The sequence below is a fragment of the Dermacentor silvarum genome, chromosome 3 (assembly GCF_013339745.2).
Source record: "Dermacentor silvarum isolate Dsil-2018 chromosome 3, BIME_Dsil_1.4, whole genome shotgun sequence".
Classification (NCBI taxonomy): domain Eukaryota; kingdom Metazoa; phylum Arthropoda; class Arachnida; order Ixodida; family Ixodidae; genus Dermacentor; species Dermacentor silvarum.
In genome coordinates this window covers 118,835,449-118,853,586 of record NC_051156.1, presented here as the reverse complement: position 1 = coordinate 118,853,586, position 18,138 = coordinate 118,835,449, and the positions used below count along the sequence as shown (strand labels likewise).

Below are 18,138 nucleotides of genomic sequence, written 5' to 3'. Positions count from 1 at the left end.
TACTCCGACAGACGTCCCCGGGCAACTACGTAACTGGGCCTATTCAGCCATCTACGGACCAACGGAGTCGCGGACACGGAACTGTTCATGTTGTCCGACTGAAGCCGCACTACGACCCACCAGTGCTGATGGCTCTGGTCGCCTTGATGGCTCCTTTTTCGCGGGGTAGTGATTGTAGTGACGAATACGGGCGCCAGAAGAAGACGAAGAAGAATACGCTTCTTGTTGTTGGTGCTCGCACTCGCTCCGCTTGGCCGTTGCCTGTTTCCGTGCATTCATTAAAACGCCGAGCACATCCAACCTTGAGCGCCTACTTTCAATATATGTAGTATATATGATGTGTTTGCATTGAATCACAAATCGAAACTGGTGGCATCCTGACAATTTATTCCAAGTGGATCCGCCTTCCGAGCTCCATGGCTACAATTTATAAATTGCAATATGGGCCATCAGGTAATTAGTTAAAAAACTTCATTAGTGAATTTTTGCGAATTAGGAGATTATGTATTTCAATAATATGTGCGAATAATGTCCGCCTCTTCGGGTAGAACAGCTCATTAACTAGAATTAGGCTATCTGCCACAGGCATCCTTAAATAAATTATGAAAGTGTTCGCTGAAACACCCTGTATATATGTCCCAAAAGCTAAGGTATCACCATAGAGAGATGAGACAGTTCAGCTACTCACCACCTGGTGGCTCTGTGTACGCTTCTGCCGGGTGCAAATTGGCAGGCTTCCCAAGGTACCTACCTTGTGCCTACATTTTTCCGCTGTTCCTTTATATACGGAAACATATTCTTACCATAATTTGCTTTTCTTAGAGACAGTTAACATAAGAACTAAACAAAAAGGCGGCAATGAAAGAAAACTGCAAAGAGCAAACATTGCAAATTACCCAAACAAGAAACACACGCCCATACGCACCGAAACCAATGTAAATGAACAGGCCTTGCGCTCGACCTGGAAGCATTATATACCGAACTACCCTATGCCTGTCAGGAACCGATGAACCGTCGAGACGGCACTCCTTATCTCACTAGTTTCTTTCTCAGTGGATGGAATTATCCACCTTCTGTGAAATGTTTACAGCAGAGGTTGTAAATACAGCGCAAGCGATCTTTCGGGTGTGCCGGAATAAACTAGCAGTGTAGCGTATCTAGTGTGAGACAGTTCACCCAGGTGCCAGAGTAAGAATGTCGTTCAGCGTATATACAATGGAGGGGTGGAGGCCTTGATTAGTAACCATTACGAATTCGCCAAATTCCGTTGGGGCGCAGTCGCTGAATGTTCTTTTTTTTTTCGCTCTCTTTGAAGCGCCAAGATTTCAGAAAAAAGAACACGAATGCAAGGCGGGTAGCGTGTTGGTAGCACGCTGCTCGATATTGTGACGATAGAGATTTGTTCAAGCTCACTGCGTGAGTTTCGACACAGTAATGAATTAGGGCGAGCGTTTACCACGTTTGTCAACAAACTGGCACTTTGGAACCGCGCACTTCAGCGTAGGTGGGTAAACATTGATTATTACAAAGGTAAGAAAGAATGAAGTTAACTCAAATTCATCGAAACTATTATTCGTTGAGTTTACTTATTTTTTATGCATATACTGCAGACCATGGTTAGGTCCGGGCAGGAAGGGCGCAGTTATACAAGGGCAAAATCTATGCAAAATAACATAATATTGTAACAATATAACAACATAGATACATAGCAATACAGTAATATAACACATAAGTATACAATATAGAATCATGGAAAGATTGTAACACAAACGTATGTCAGATTCATTGATGCGTGAACTACCCCAGTTAGTAAATGGTTTCCACGTCTACGACAAAATGCTTCACTAACGAAAATCACACGCTCAGAGAGCAGAATATCGCTTGCGTGTTGCGTCTGGGGAATAAAAAAGACCTGGCGTGCAATAACCGCAAAATAATTGCCATTCCCCGACGTAGATATCACGTCATCCGATGCGAGCTCATCTGCCGCAGTTGTTTCTTGTCAGCTCGCAGATGCGGATGGATCGAAAGTTTCCCTAAGTCGGGCTTCCAGTAAAACCGGAAATTGTCGCCAAAGCCAAGGAATGCGCGCACAACACTTACCAACGCCCACAACAAGCATGACCAGTTAAGTCAGCTGAACTGAGCAGCTGCAAGTTGTCGCCGTGTCGGACGGAACCGAAAACCCAGGTGAGGGAACAGGAAAGCGCTTTCGTATCTATCACGTAATAAGAGTTGTTTTCTTTCATTATTGTATTAGTTGTAAAAACACTGCATCAGCAAGCACACATGACCCAGTTCAGTTTATACAATTTTATCGTTTATATTTTATTTAAACAGTCATACGTCACGACGGCGGCGTGGAATTCGAAAACGAAACTAGCGGTTGCTTTCCACGATTTGCGGTACTCCCCGATGCAGATGACTGTCATTGCGCAGCGCACTCAGGTGAAGGTCTACTCCGGTCTGCTGACTGGCACGTCCCCATTTGCAAAGGAAGTGACTAAGCCATGCTGATGAAAGTTTATTCCGTACGAACCACATTTATCGCACGTTGGTGACCCATTTGGCACCTGACGTAAGTAAAAACAAATAAGTAAAACTGAATTTGTTGCCGCCTCATCACAAAATATGCATTTATTAATATAAGTTTGCAATGAATTCCAACTATGCTTCTTGCAGTCACCATTAGTCCGTGTACCATTTCATCGCCTTCGGTTCCACACAGCAAACACGCCGAAGACGAGGGCAGCCACCAAATTGACCGCGGCTAGCATCCGGTAAAATCCATCGTACGTGCCTTTTCCGTCCCGGTAGGATCCTGGACGAATGACGAGAGAGGGTAGAGGGGGCGGGCATGGGTAATTGGTGTACATAAGAGCAATGTACTGTAAGAGCAATGTACTGTATGTAATGGTTGAATGGTAGTTCACACTGCAGCTCATGTCGGAAGAGCTGGCGCCGCAAGCTTTTGCACGTAATACCCAACCCCGTCTTTGCTCTTAGCTATGTCTGCATTGAAAACGTTTCATAGAATAGTTCGTTCAGGGAAGTATGGCAAGAATTTGAGATCTTGTATTGACCTAATTAGTGGCTATGGGGTAATGATGTCCTGCTAAACGCGAGGTCACCCGCTGACTTACAACCCGCAACGGCCGCCGCATTTCGAAGGAACAGGAATGCCAAAACGCACTTGTACGCAGATTTCGCTGCAAGTAGAGGAACCCAAGGTAGGTAAAATTATTCCATTCACTACAGCCTATTGCCTGGCCCCTGCAATTTGAGACGTTAAACGGCGAGTCGCAACTTAAACAAATAAAAATCGGCTAGCGCAGACATAAATTGTATGTGTTCAATAAGTAAAATACTTGAAATCGGCGCACTGTTTATTTTTAGCTCTTTCTTCGGTTTTCTTTTTTCGCCCCGCCGTGCGTTAGCTTGATTCAAGTTTGGGCCTCCTCAGTCAGGCAGTGAGCTTAGTACATGTTCTCTGGTGCATTGACCTTCTCTGGTGCAAGGACAATAATACCAGTCACTTGCCGTTAATTTCTGGTGCACTTTACGGTGCATGATCGAATGGGTAGCACATCGGGCAGCTGTGCTGGAAGAACATGGTTCGAAGCCAACTGTCGTACCAACTTACCAACTTAGGTCACGAAGTATGCGGCAGTGTGTACATATGTGCCGAAATTCATCGAACCTCATTCACACCGACATGGGTCACTGTAGCTGGGGGACTGAGCAAGTGCTGCTGTTAAATGAAATTATTGACGCAAACTTGGAGCACTGGGCATGTGCTACTCGGTCTGTTCTGGTCTTCAATTTAACTCCTTGATTCCAACTTGGGTGACTGTGTATGTGCCAGTAGGTGTGTGCCAACTAGGTGTGTGCTACTGCGTGTTTGCCGCCCTACAATGTAGAAAAAGGTCTTTCAAATTTCTCCAAACCTGGGCAAAATCGAACCCACACCACAAAGACCCTTCAAAGATAGCAACAGCTATAGGCGGCCATAGGAAAGTAGGCACTGTGCAACGAGCTATGGAAAGATCGTCCGAGTAGGATTTAAATAGTGGAAGATAACAACGAATGGCAACTGAATATGCAGACCTTCAAGTCTATAACAGCCAAAAGATGTCAAGGGGCTCCTGTCCAAGCCCCTTCCGATATTAAGATTTTGCATTTGAACGTGTACAGTGCAAGGCAGGAAGCATTCTACCGAATCATCTTTTGTAATGTAGTCATCCGAGATAATAGTCAAAGCGACGAATTACATAAATCTGCTACTTTTTTTCAGCCTTATAGCGCAGTCGCCCTAACCCTTACGTGACACCGGCCCATTTAATAACCGCACGAGCTTTTCCGGATTCCCAGCCACACAGGATAACCGGAAAAGCCGCTGTTTTAAGCACAAGTGATCAATAATGTGCCCTAAAACATGAACGAAATGCACTTAGGGTATCGTTTGCTAGAGCCAACTGTCACTATTTTTACAGTGACAGCGGTTATCATCAGCCTCTCCTAGTGTTTTGATGCCCGCAGGCGTCCGTTGCAGAAATCATTGTTCTGCTATAGTTTATAAAGAAACAAAGAAAAAACGCCGCAGTCCCTCGCGATGATCACAGCTCGCGACCCACAAAGTGCCCGTGAAATATTGTACTTCACAACCACGAAGAAATGCTGCAGCCCAATATAGTGCACTTGGACAATGCTTTCCCTGGTCTCTTTAACACTCTTTAAGATGTATCACTGGATGACGCCATGCAGTGAAGATTATCTATAAACCAATGCTGAGGGGGAAGGATATACACCAAGCGAGTGACAAGAAGGAAATGTTAGGATAGGCACGAGGAGGAAGAAAGATACATTTTTCTTTGTTTCGCTACCCCTAAGGGGCCTACCTGCACACGTTTGCGTGAAGGTTCCTAATTATCTACGGCCACAGAGTGCCACCTTCACAAAGGAAGACGACTGGAACTATAGAGACACTACTCACTAAACTTTCCTTTTTTATGTCGAAAGGAGATTGCTCGCGATTCCATGAAAGAAGATTGCGTGAAAGAATATTTACTCTGAGACCGCACGCGTCAATGACAGATACACTGCGCACAATATGCGGGAAGTTATCGAATGACTGCTTCGAATTACGGGCGAAACCGGAATTTTTTTTGTCTGACTCCTAAAGATTTCAGCGAGACGGATATACTCAGCCTGTCATGGGGACGCTCATCTCAAGAAGGACCGTAATAGCAGTCACTTGCCATGAATTTTAGGGGGCTCGTTTTACAACAGCTTTAAAAGCGATTTAAAAAACTTAGGGGAATTTGGGAAGGAAGCGTAACGTAATTTGCAAATAGTAAAGTCGATAAAACTAAAGACCCGCAGAAATGGCTTTGCAAATTCGTAATTGTCCAAGGGTTCATAATGTAAAGCAGCAAAGGAAGTTCCTCACATGGGCGTAAATGAATCAGATAATGGGAGAACTACAGGCTGCTTTAAATATTAGCCAGCGCATAGATGGTAAATTACATTTACTCATAGAATGAATACAAGGCGCGAAAGAAGAAAACACAATGCAATATCCAGTGTATCTTGATATTAGCAACAAATATAAATTCTAAACACACAGATAGTGTGCAACACCAAGTGTTTGTCATGACAGTATTGGGCTACTATAGCAAATATACCAGACTAAAACTACCTTGAAATAGCAGAAGAATGAATCATCATTTGTACTAAACTATAGAGGCCTAGAAAGGTGCGCGCCAGGGTAGGGCATTGTCACAGGCTCCGTTTATCATTCAAAAGGACGGTACGTGGGGCACGTTAGTATTGACATGAAACAATTCACAGCGCAAAACGACAAGAAGTACAGAGGAAATATAGACGGACAAGTGCTGACTATCAACAGACAACTTCATTGAAAGCACACACATAAATAAGCGATGATGCACGTGACAAGAACAGAAAAATTGACAACGTGATGCCACAATTGACCCGAAATGACTATAAGAATTCATCCTATCATATTGCCACACCTTGCAACATGTGCTACATAATTAGAAAGCCGAAGACGCGCGCTAGTCCACGCGCCATGCGCCGGCACCTGCTTTGACGGGCGCCAGTGAAGAAGCAGACGAAGATACTCCGCTCCACGCGTCGGTGCTTGAGCTTTGCGTTTGATCAGCTGGCAGGTCAGAGACTCGACCTCAACGCTTCAGGTCGCCTGTTCTCTTAGAACGTGACATTTCTGGTGGAGGTGCTGGGTAGCCCTCGACCTATGCAACAGACCCCTCCTAGTAGCAAGAACGTCAGCGCCATACCGGAGCTTACAGCAGTGCACCGTGCCAGTCGGAGAATTCGGGGACTGGCCCCTGAGATTGTGCCGTCAACCAGGAGCACAATGGCTACGGTGGAAGGTACGGCGACAGTACCAACTCATTTAACGCTGCAGAACCCGCGAGTGCCACGTTCCTTGCACGGCGACCTTTACGAAGACGTGGAAGACTGGCTGGACGACTTTTAGCGAGTAGCAGATTGCAACGAGTGGGACGACCGAGCGAAATAAAAGAACGCGTATTTCAGCATCGAGGACGGTGCTCGCACCTGGTTCCAGAACCGCGAAGAGGCCCTGACATCATGACGAGAGTTACGTCGGTGGCTCTTGGACACGTACTCGAGCCCCGATCGCCGAGAGCGAGCAGAACGGGCCCTCCAATCGCGTGCTCAGAAGCCCAATGAAAGTGTTCTGATGTACGTTGAAGACATGACATGTCTCTTCAAGCGAGCCGACCCAGCATGCCGGAAGAGAAGAAGCTCCGTCATTTGATGCGGGGTGTCAAAGAACAGCTCTTCGGCCAGGTAATATATCTCCGACTTATGGAGCAAATACACACACGCGCAAAACACGTGTCCCCCGCCTTATCTATGAAGTAGGTTTATACTATCTCCGTGACTGATTTCTACCCGTGCCTCGATAGTACTTTGGTGTTTTAAACCACTAGAGCGCAGTCGCAATTCTTGCAGTGCAAGGCAAGATTCGACGACGGATGTCCCCTCAAGGCAGCCTCGTGCTCCCTAAAGCTCACATTCACGCATCTTTCCGTCTGGTCAATTCTCGTGCACTCCGCGTGCACGAGATGGGAATCTCGTACTCGACTATTTCTTTACATTGAACAGGCTTTTCACGATGCATAATGCCGCACATGCGTTTTCCCTGATTCGCCAGCTCTGCGAAGGGTGTTAATTACGGTCATGTGGTAAACGTTCCTTATATGCATGGCATTCCACACGGTTTGAAGGAGACTGAAGCATGGTACGGTATAATGTCGTTTTTTTCCGCAAAGAATAAGTTGGGCAGGATTTGTGCTGACGTGCACAATAGGGCAGAGAGATCAGGGAGAGCACGTGTGCGGCATTACGTATCGTGAAGAGCCTGTTCAATGCAAAGAAATTGTAGTGCACGAGATTCCTATCTCGTGCGGGGTGCGGTGCATTGGCCAGACGGACAGATGCGTCAATGTGCGCTTTAGCGAGTATTAGGCTGCCTTGAGGGGACAGCCGCCTTCGAACCTTGCCTTGCACAGCAAGAATTGCGGCTGCGCTCCAGTGGTTTAAAAAACCAAAGTACTATCGAGGCACGGGTAGAAATCAGTCACGGAGATAGTATAAACCTACTGCATAGATAAGGTGGGGGCACGTGTTTTGCGCGTGTGTGTATTTGCTCCATAAGTCGGAGATAGATTACCTGGCCAAGTTGGTTTAGGGGTTGATATGGTCGTCCTTGTTGTTATAGATTGTTAAGGTCATTTCGTGCCATGTGCTCCTTCACATTGTGAATTTGCATCATCGTCACACCTGCATCATCGCTTATTTAGACGTGTGATTTCAATAAAGTTGTCTGTTGATAGTCAGCGCTTGTCCGTGTATCTTTTCTCTGTAGTTCTTGTCATTTCGCGCTGTGAATAGTTTCAGTCTGTTTATAGCATACCAGCTGATGCTTTCAGTCAAAACGTGTTTATTAAACATATATGGCAGATAGCGCAATTGCGGCACATTAGGTGCATTACCTCAAGAGGGGGACATTACTTGAACACGAAATTGCAGTATGATGTCAGCGCATTATTAGTTTCACAAATTAATAATAGCACTATTCTGTTACGGCACATGTCATAATTAGGTAAGTGAGAGTGAGCAGTAATGTAGTAAAATTTATTTAGCAGAAGTTATTTACTCAGCTCCACGTTCTTGAAATACGATCTAAAAAAATTATGGCGAAATTCGATTCCTGTTCTATTTAAAAATTGTCAGTTCTACAGGCAGTGCTACAAACACGGCGTCATGCAACGAGAAGGACAGCTGTCGATAGTCATAGCAGCAGGATGAAAATAACGAACGGATACCTGAAGCGTAAAATCATCCAGCGCGCGGTAACGAGCAAGTCTGTCGGCTGGCTTCTCTTTAGGGCCATAGCAATTACGTGCGCACTCCAGGTGAATTTCGGTCATAGCCGTCACCGTAAAGCTCTGTCTTTATGTACATTTATGGTATATGTTTATATATGCCGCATATTCAATCTATATGCTGCACTATTTAACAGCCAAAGTTGTTCAAACCAGGACCTACGTTTTTTGACTGAATTACGCCTCAAAATTACGGAGAAATTGCAGCGTTTTTAAAGAAAAATTAACCGAGCATTTCATTTAAAATGGACACCTTTTATCTTAGTTTTCTTTACTAATGAAAAAGCAAAACAATATTAGCGCTTGCAATCCGAAAGTAATGTAATTTCACTGACGCCGCTCTTGACGGGCAGCACACTGGCATAGTGCCTGATGCCATTACAGGCCCATTGGCGCTCCCGCGTTTAGCGAGATCGCCGCGCGAGCAGCGGTAACCTAACCTAACGCAACGCTGAACCTTGCCACCGCCTTCAGTGCTTCGTCTTTGCGGAGACACTGCTCAATTTTATTTCTTCAGGTGAAACTAAATCGAAAAAAAAATTACGCAACGCCCTACTAGTAAATGAAGCCTTTACCATTAACACAGAAGTCACTCGTGCCGTGGGAAGAGGCACAATAAGTCAGGAAATAATAAAAATGAAAGGCGGACGGTGACGCCACCTTGAATTTTCTGCACCAGCGCGCGGTGAGGCATTGGATTTTGACTGCGTCTGCTTAGGCATAGTTCAGTTCTTATTGGTTAAAGGACTGAGGTTACAGTACGACGCAGAGGCTTCAGCACGAAGTTCGAGAAACGTGACTTTGACGTTCAATTTCATTTGAAGTCTTATACGATGCATATTAGTCAATTATGATTTACTGACCATCTTTTGTGTCTCTTTAAGCAAAACGCACGTTGTTAACCATACACTTCTGCATGAAAAGTTAAGGCCTTCCTTGGCGGATAACTTGTCGCAGGTATTAAACTTAGACTGCAATCCATGACACTCATGAGGGACTATTATTACTACCTGCACCAGGCCAATGTGGCTTTTATGCAAAATGTGGTACGCATTCGAAACACTTATTTAGAGCGTTTGTTTTTACCACATTTTATGCAGTAAAGCCCAAACAGCAACAGGCACGCAATGCAATTTGTCACAACATTTGGGAATGGGTGAATGGATGGATGGAATAAACTTTATTGAGTCCTGCAGATCGTGACTCATAACGAAGCGGGCCGCTCCCACGTAGGGACTGACAGGCCAAGCCTCTCGGCCGCATCGCGGGCGTGCTGGACAGCCCAGAATTGGTCAGCCAGAAGCGGGCCGCATCCAACCTGGCTTCGTCGTTCCTGTTAATAGAGCGGGCACGCACACTGCCAGAGCTTGTGTTCTATTGTGGCTACAGCCCCACATTCGGGGAAGGAAGCATCAGTATAAGTATCGGGGTAGATCTTACGTAAAATGAAGAGATTAGGGTAAGTGCAGGTCTGCAGGAAGCGTCTGCATGAAGCTTGTAGCAGGTAAAAGTTCGGGTGTGGGGTGGCATAAGTCCTACGTACAAGATAAAAGTGCTAAGTAAGCTCGTTGTAAGTAAGCGCAGAGGGTATCCCGATTCTCAACGGAGTCGTCTATGGAGCGTGTCGGAGCCGCGCGGTACGCAAGTTCTCGCACAGCCTCGTGAGCCAACTCGTTGAGATTGGGGGAAGCAGCCTAAACCTGACTCAAAATTGCAGGAACGCAGTAGATAAAGTGATGCGTAATCGTTTTGCCCTCAGATAGTTTGAGGACCTGCTTCGAGATGGTGCCCTTTTCAAATGCCCTGACCGCAGAACGGGAGACGCTCTAAATAGCGTCTCTCGAGTCATCTAATAAAGTTAAGGCAACTGTCATTTGCTCAGCCAGTTCACAATTTTCCGCCCGAACCGAGGCAGCACCTTTTGTTTACCGTCAACCACAAGAATTGTAAATACATGCTGACCTCTGTAGGCAGCGGCATCCACAAAGCCGACCTGCAGTTAATCACTATGTAACTACTTGAGCAGGTTGGCTCCTCTCGCCCTACGCCGACCCCGATTATGTTCGGGATGCATATTCCTAGGAATAGGTGGAACAGTAATGTTCTCCCGTATAGAGTGGGGAAGAGAGAGAGAGAGAGAGAAATAACTTTGTTTTGTCCAAAATGTGGTTAGAGGAGGGGGTAATGACTAGAAGCCTCCCCCCTCCCCCCTTTAGACGGCGGCCGGCAGCCCCTGAGCCGCGGCGGCGTCTTCAGCCATTTGGACTACTCTCGCTTGAACATCCGGGTCCGAGCTGAGCAACACGGCCTCCCATTGCTCCTCATTTCTTATTATTATTAAACTGGGTTGTTGTGGTTTTGAACAGTTATTGTTATATTGTTTCTTTGGGCATGCCCAGATTATGTGTTGAAGGTCTGCTCGGTTATTACAGTGCTTACATATGTCTGTGTATACATCTGGGTGATAGTGACTGAAGGCAATGGGGAAGACTTGAGTGTAGCTGCGTAAACGCGTCGGGCTGGTAACCGAGTTCCTGCAAGATACACCTGCCCGCTTTGGACACGGAGAGACGAGCCAATTCCACGCGTTCCTGAGCCTCCGGCCGCCATCTCCTCTATAGGGTATTATGTATACCATGTTGCGATCAACGATCCCTGCGCGCATACACCGTATACGCAGAACTCGCTTGGCAATCTTCCTGAATTCTATGTTCAATTTGTCCCTTTCAGCCATTTTCCACTGGTGCATAGTAGCCACATACCTGAAATGGCACAAGTCTAAAGCGTGCATCAGCCGAATTAGGTTATCCTCTGTGAGTCCATGTTGCCGATTCGACACTCTCCGAACCAGCCAAGCGGCATTGTCCGTCTTAGCAATTAGTTTATTCATGGTCTGACTATTCGTGCCTCCCGATTCTATAATCATGCCCAGAAACTTGATCAAGTCGACCCTAGGTATGCGGCCTCTGTCCTTTGAACGTAAGGTGACGTCCCTAGTCTGTAATGGTACCCAGTCCTTGGGTTTCTGGCCTCGCTTTTTAGGACTATATAAGAGGAGCTCCGATTTAGACGGGGAACACCTCAGACCCGTAGGTTCCAAATAAGCCACTATGGTATCTATGGCCTCCAGAAGGGCTCACATCCCATATCCATCACTTCCTCTCGTGCACCAAATGGTGACGTCATCGGCATACATGGTATGCTTAATTCCATCAATTTCTAGAAGTCGCCTGCTAAGTACTGCCATGGCTATGTTTAACCAATAAGGGGAAATGACAGCGCCCAGTAGCGTGCCTTTGCCACCAAGTTCGAGTAATGGCGTTTGCAATTCAGCTACCCGGAGGGTAGCTGTCCGGCCTGCTAGAAACGACGTGACATAATTGTGAAATCATTCGCCCAAATTTAGACGAGACATCGACTCTAGAATGCGGGAGTGGAGAATGTTATCAAAAGCATTTTAGAGGTCCGAACCTAGAATGGCCCGGACATCCCCGGTGCAACCCTCCGAGACTTGATGCTTAATAAGCTTCATAGCGTCCTTTGTGGACAAGCCCGTCCGAAATCCTATCATGGTGTGGGTATAGATGTCATTATCCTCAAGGAATAGGGTAAAATGGTTGAGTGCCGCATGCTCAGCAACTTTGCCCACACAGGACGTGAGCGAGAGGGCAGTCTTCCAGGGAATCGGGACGATTCCGTGGCACCACATTTGATTAATCTCATCTGTGAGGTACTCAATCGACCTATCGTCAAGATTGTGAAGCGTCTTGCTAGCATTACCAACCGGCCCCGGGGTGGACTAGCCATTAAGTCCGTGCAAAGCTAAGGGAATATCAAAACCTGTGTCATCCTCAGCATGCGTTAACAGTGAATATTAGTTGCGACATCGCCGGCTTTAGCTCTAAAATTACAAAAAGAACTGTAATGTGCTTAGTTAAAACCTAATTAGTGAAATCGTGGTAATTGGTAGATAACCATTTTAATTTCCCCTGCATGTATATTTCGCATCATCGAGTAGTCCAGTTGAAGGACAGACTTGGGCTATGCCCGCAGGCGACATGTACTTTTTAACAGCGAAGCTGTTTAGCCGAGCGTAATATGTGTGTCGTACACTAGAAAAACTCAGCGGAGCGATGACGTCACCTCCCGTTGCCTAGTAACCACCGGCGCCGGTGTGCGCTCGCTTCGCCAGACACAGATACGGCTCCGCCGAGCTCCCGCCAGCAGCGTCATCTTGCGGCATCTGCGTTTGCGCCCGTAAACTGCGCATAGCTTTCGCTCCGCTTCAACTACGATTTCGCCATGAGCTGCGCACTACTGCGCATGCGCCGCGACTCAGACGTGACGTCATAGCCAACTGTGCATGCGCTCCTTCGTTCCATATGAAAGCTGTTGCGCGGCGGCGGCGCGCCACTGGCGCCAGACGTAGTCATGGGGTGACCAAGGAAAGTCGGCACTGCCGAAGAAGCCGCTTACCAAGAATCACGGCGCGCTGCTAAGCGAGACTACCAGCGTCGACACCGATTGGACCCAGCATGGTAAGCCGAAGAAGCCGCTGCAAAACGACGACGGCGAGCCGGAGACCCCGAGTACGTCCAGCGAGAGAATGCTAGGGAACAAGAACGCTATAACAAGGGAACAAGATAATGCTAAGGATCACAACCCGTGATGGCCAAAGTGTGCAAGAAACCTGCGTGGGAGGGTGTTTCTTGGCCGAGCGAATCGCTTAGCGCAATCATGGAAAACTGGGTTCATGGCTACGAGTGCGCCGTGCCTTGTCTGGATATCTTGCAGGCACCGCCTCGCCAGGCCAGTGAGCGGTACGAAGAGCTGGCCAAGTCTACAATGGCGAGGAAGGGCTTGCCAAAGACTTGGCTGCCCCGCGTGGCGGGTACATTAAGGTCGACGAGAGGGACGACTGTGAAGACGCTTTCTACTACTACCTTGTACATAATAAAGTGATGATGATGATGATGATGATGATGATGTGTGTGGTGTTTTATGGCGCAAGGGCCAGTTATGGCCAAAGAGCAGTGTTTGTGCAAGTGTTTGTGAGTGTGCAGTGGAGCGATGAATTCTGAGAAGTAGATGAAGCGTGGCTGTAAAAGGGCCTAAAAATAATCGCTGTAAAGTGCGTAAAATATACATGTACTAAAATCATGGCAATGACATGAAGTGTACTATGAAATGAAGAATGCATTGAGAGGGAATGACACGATATTTAAAATATTTAGGATGCAGTAATTGGCAAGAAGCACTACTACCTAAACAGAGCCCTTGAACCACAAGGGCCTGGAGGCAAGTGCTATAAACAACTACTATCACAGCGGCATCCTCTGGAGAGAGGATGCGCTACTACCTTAATGGGCTAATAATATGCAGGACCAGATTGTTCAAGAAATCGACGACTGCTTTGGCGTTAAAAAGCGGTTCTTCACCAAGAAACATGATAGGATGAAGAGGCACATGATACCGGTACGCTTGAGGAAAATATTTCTTTCTCTCTCTTTCAGCTTCCCGACACTCCATGAGGACATGGAGGACGGTCAGCCTCTCACCACATCTACCACAGGTTGGTGGTTCATCACCAGTAAACAAAAAATTGTGGGTACCATATGTATGTCCTATTCTTAGACGACAGAACAAGACATCAGTTCGTCGTGTTTTTGTTACGGGGGGCCAGAAACCTAACTGTGGTTTTATCAAGTGAAGCTTATTTTTTTCCGCATCCCACAAGCGTTGCCAGTGGCTTCGTAGTTTCTTTCGCAGTAAAGGCTTCAAATATGTTCCAGGAACAACAGCTGTAGGGAGATGTAATGCCTGAGATGTAACTCATATGGCCATTTGGTCTACTCGAACATTACCCTCGATGCCTCTATGGCCCGGCACCCAGCATATAATCACATGCTGGTTAGATATATATGCTTTACACAGAATGGAATAGAGCTCATTAATACAGGATTTTTGTGTTTACAGTGTGATTGCAATGCTTTCACAACACTTTGCGAGTCTGTAAATATGATAGTCTTTTTAAGTTTTGATTTCATTATATACTTTACAGCCGATAATATTGCATAGGCCTCAGCCGTAAAGATACTTGTCTCCGGGTGCAGTACACCGGATTCCGAAAACGATGGACCGATGGCTGCATAAGATACCCCGGCATGTGACTTGGAAGCGTCTGTGTAAAACTCTGTACACAAGTATTTAGATTGGAGTTCTAAGAAATGCATTCTAATGTCTGCCTCTGGCGCGTGTTTAGTGACCTCTACGAACGATGTGTCACACTCTATGGGCTACCACTGCCACGGCGGCAATAGTTTCGCTGGAGCCATAGGACATTGTTCAATCAGCGGAACACCCATTTCCTCACTGAGGTTCCTCACACGCAAAGAGAACGGCTTTCTCGCTGCAGGTCGATTATGGAAGAGTGTGGCAGCGGTCACGTCATTTATAGTTGAATAAGAGGGATGTTCAATGTTTGCTTGTACTTTCAGAAAATATGTAAAACTGCTATATGACCGCTGCAGATGAAGTGACCACTGCTTCGACTCTACGTAGAGGCTCTGGATTGGAGTTGTCCTGAAAGCACCAGTAGCGAGACGGATACCCAAGTGGTGAACGGGGTCTAGAATTTTTAATGCACTTGGCGTTGCAGAATTATAAATTATAGACCCGTAATCAAGGCGTGAGAGGACAAGACTCTTATACAAGTTAAGCAAACACTTTCGATCACTACCCCAAGTCGTACGCGACAGAAGCTTTAAAAGGTTCATTGTCTTCAGGCATTTTGCCCTCAGATACTTAATATGAGGAATAAATGTAAGCTTGGAATCTGAAATAATGCCTAGAAACTTATGGTCGCTGCTCACAGAGAGCGCATCGCCTTTGATTCGTATACTGGGGACAGACGTTATGCCTCTCTTGTTTGTAAAGAGTACGCAAGTGCTCTTCTGGGCGTTTACGTTAAAGCCGTTATCATCTGCCCATTTGGACAATCTGTTTATTCCCAGCTGTACTTGTCGTTCGCAGATGGCAATATTGCATGATTTGAAGGCTATTTGCACATCGTCGACATAAATGGAATAAAACATTGTGCGTGGAATGACTCTGTGCAGGGAATTCATTTTTACAATAAATAGTGTGCAACTAAGCACGCCTCCCTGTGGCACACCGGTCTCTTGGGTGAATGACTTAGACAAAGCGTTGCCCACTCTTACGCGGAATGTGGGATTAGATAGGTAACTTTCAATTGTGTTTAACATTTTGCCACGGACACCCATCGCCGAAAGATCTCGGAGAATGCCTTAGCGCCATGTCGTGTCGTAAGCTCTTTTTAGGTCGAGAAACACTGAGAGGCAGAACTGTTTATGTATAAAAGCATCTCTAATATAAGATTCAATGCGAACAAGGTGGTCTGTTGTGGACATACCCTCCGTGAAACCACATTGCAAGGGGAAGCCATATTGCAAAGTAACAAACTACTGTTTGTTATTTTCAAGGAAACAGATTAGGCGCCTGTTTATCATTTTTTCGAATAGTTTGCACAGGCAGCTTGTTAGCGCTATTGGCCTGTAGTTGCTGGCTAGGGATGGGTCTTTACCTTATTTAAGCACGGGAATGACTATAGCTTCCTTCCACGAGGACGGGATATATCCATCCGCCCACATGACATTGAAAAGAAGGAGTGTTTTCAGTGCTTCAGGATTCAGGTGCTTAATCATTTCATATATGACACGATCACCACCTGGCGCCGAGTTATTGCAGCAAGCGAGAGATGCTTTTAGTTCAGTTAGAGTAAATGGATAGTTGTAGGCCTCACTAGATGAACCTTTACGTTTTAGGGGCTGTCGCTTTTCGCGTTCTTTGAACCTCAGAAATGCTTGTGTGCAGTGGGACGCACTAGAGATATATTCAAAGTGTTCGACCAGACAACCAGCCTGATCTTCCAGGCTCTCTCCTTGAGTACTTACTAAGGGGAGTGGGTGTACCTCCCGGCCTTTTAATTTATTTACTCGATTCCACACTTTCGTCTCATCCGTGTAAGAATTTATACTGGAGATGTACTTCTCCCAACTCTCCCTTTTAGCACGTCGACGTGTTCTTCTACCCTGGGACTTTATTTGTTTGAAACTAATCTAGTTTTCGGTGGTTTGAGAGTCACAAAGTCGTCCCCACGCTTTGTTTTGATTTTTCCGTGCTTCCTTGCATTCTTCGTTCCACCACGGGATACGACGTTTATTAGCCAGTCCGTTAGTTTGACGGATGCATGTTGTGGCAGTCTCAATTATAAAGCCCGTTATATATGCTACATCATCGTCTATATTTAAAGAGGCAATATCATCCCTGCTTAAATACGTTTGTTCTTGGAAACGCTCCCAGTTAGCCGAGTCAACCTTCCATCGGGGAATGTGTTGGAACATAGATCTTGTTTTGTCAGTTTTAACATGATTGGGAAGTGGTCGCTCCCAAAAGGGTTCTTGAGAACGGACCACTCCAGGTATGGAATCAGTGTACTCGACACGATACTTAAATATATGGAGGAGTATGTGTTGTGCGCCATGCTGTAGTAAGTTGGCTCTTTCTTATTAGGTAAACATGCTCCTGAAGAAAAGAGAAAGTTTTGAATTAGGCGTCCTCTCGCATTGCAACGAGAGTCTCCCCACAATGTCTTGTGTGCGTTTAAATCTCCGACAGCTATGTATGGTGCCGGAAGTTCATCTATATGTAGTTCTGGAATTCAGTTTTATTAAGTTGATAATTAGGAGGGATGCATATAGAGCTAACAGTGACTAGGCTGTCAAACAATACCCCTCGGACAGCAACTGCCTCTAGGGGCGTACGAAGTTTCAGTTCTCGACAGGCAACACCTCTGTCAACTACGATAGCAACACCGCCGGATGACACGAAGGTGTCATCGCGGTCTTTGCGAAAGATGGCATATTGCCGGAGAAAGTTGCATTGTGTAGATTTAAGGTGTGTCTCCTGAACACACATCACCTTTGGATTAAACTTGTGTAGGATTTCTTTGACGTCATCGAGGTTGTGTAGGAGTCCTCTGACGTTCCATTGTATTATTTGTGTATTCATGTTGAAAGTGTTTTTTGTGCTGTGTGAAAGGAGACCAACTTAAGCGTCAGAGCCCTTGTCAGGCCCTGTGATGCGGGCTTTTTCTTTTTTGGAGCGATCACGATATTCTCGCCGCTCCTGAGGCGCTGGTGGCGCCGTCTGACCGGTTGTTGTGTCCATCGCCTCTTGTGAGGCGCTGGACACGCGCTCTTGCGAGCGGTTGGTTTGACGAGAAGGCCTCGCCTCGAGGGACGAGGCCCTGGAGGCCACCAGCCCGGAGGTCGATGGCCCCTTCTTGTGAGTTGGCGGAGCAGCGCTAGCTGCAGCCGCCGGGAGGGCGGATGGCGTCACTGACGGCTCACTGTGGGGGCCGGACAGCCGCCGGAAGCCGTTGCGACGCTGCCCCCTGACGCGCCACTTCGGCAGAGGTGTTCTTTGGCATATATGACACCCGCCTGCGTGCCTCTTTGAACGAAATATTTTCTTTGACTTTGATCGTGACAATTTCTTTTTCCTTCTTCCAGGATGGGCAGGACCGTGAATATGCGGCGTGCTCCCCATCTTAGTTCATGCAGTGGAGAGTGTTTTGACATATTTCAGAAACGTGTTC

General features: G+C 46.5%; 1 protein-coding gene across 2 annotated transcripts in view; it reads right to left on the bottom strand.

Annotated features, from left to right (window-relative positions):
• Nucleotides 1-2,644: 2,644 nt before the first annotated feature.
• Nucleotides 2,645-18,138, bottom strand: part of LOC119444709 (uncharacterized) — a 36,068-nt gene continuing 20,574 nt past the window's right edge. For both annotated transcript variants that reach the window (XM_049663582.1, XM_037709066.2), the window contains one exon: nt 2,645-2,821. In XM_049663582.1, coding sequence (XP_049519539.1) covers nt 2,706-2,821 — 116 coding nt within the window. In that variant the 3' untranslated portion in view covers nt 2,645-2,705. The remainder of the gene's footprint in view (nt 2,822-18,138) is intronic.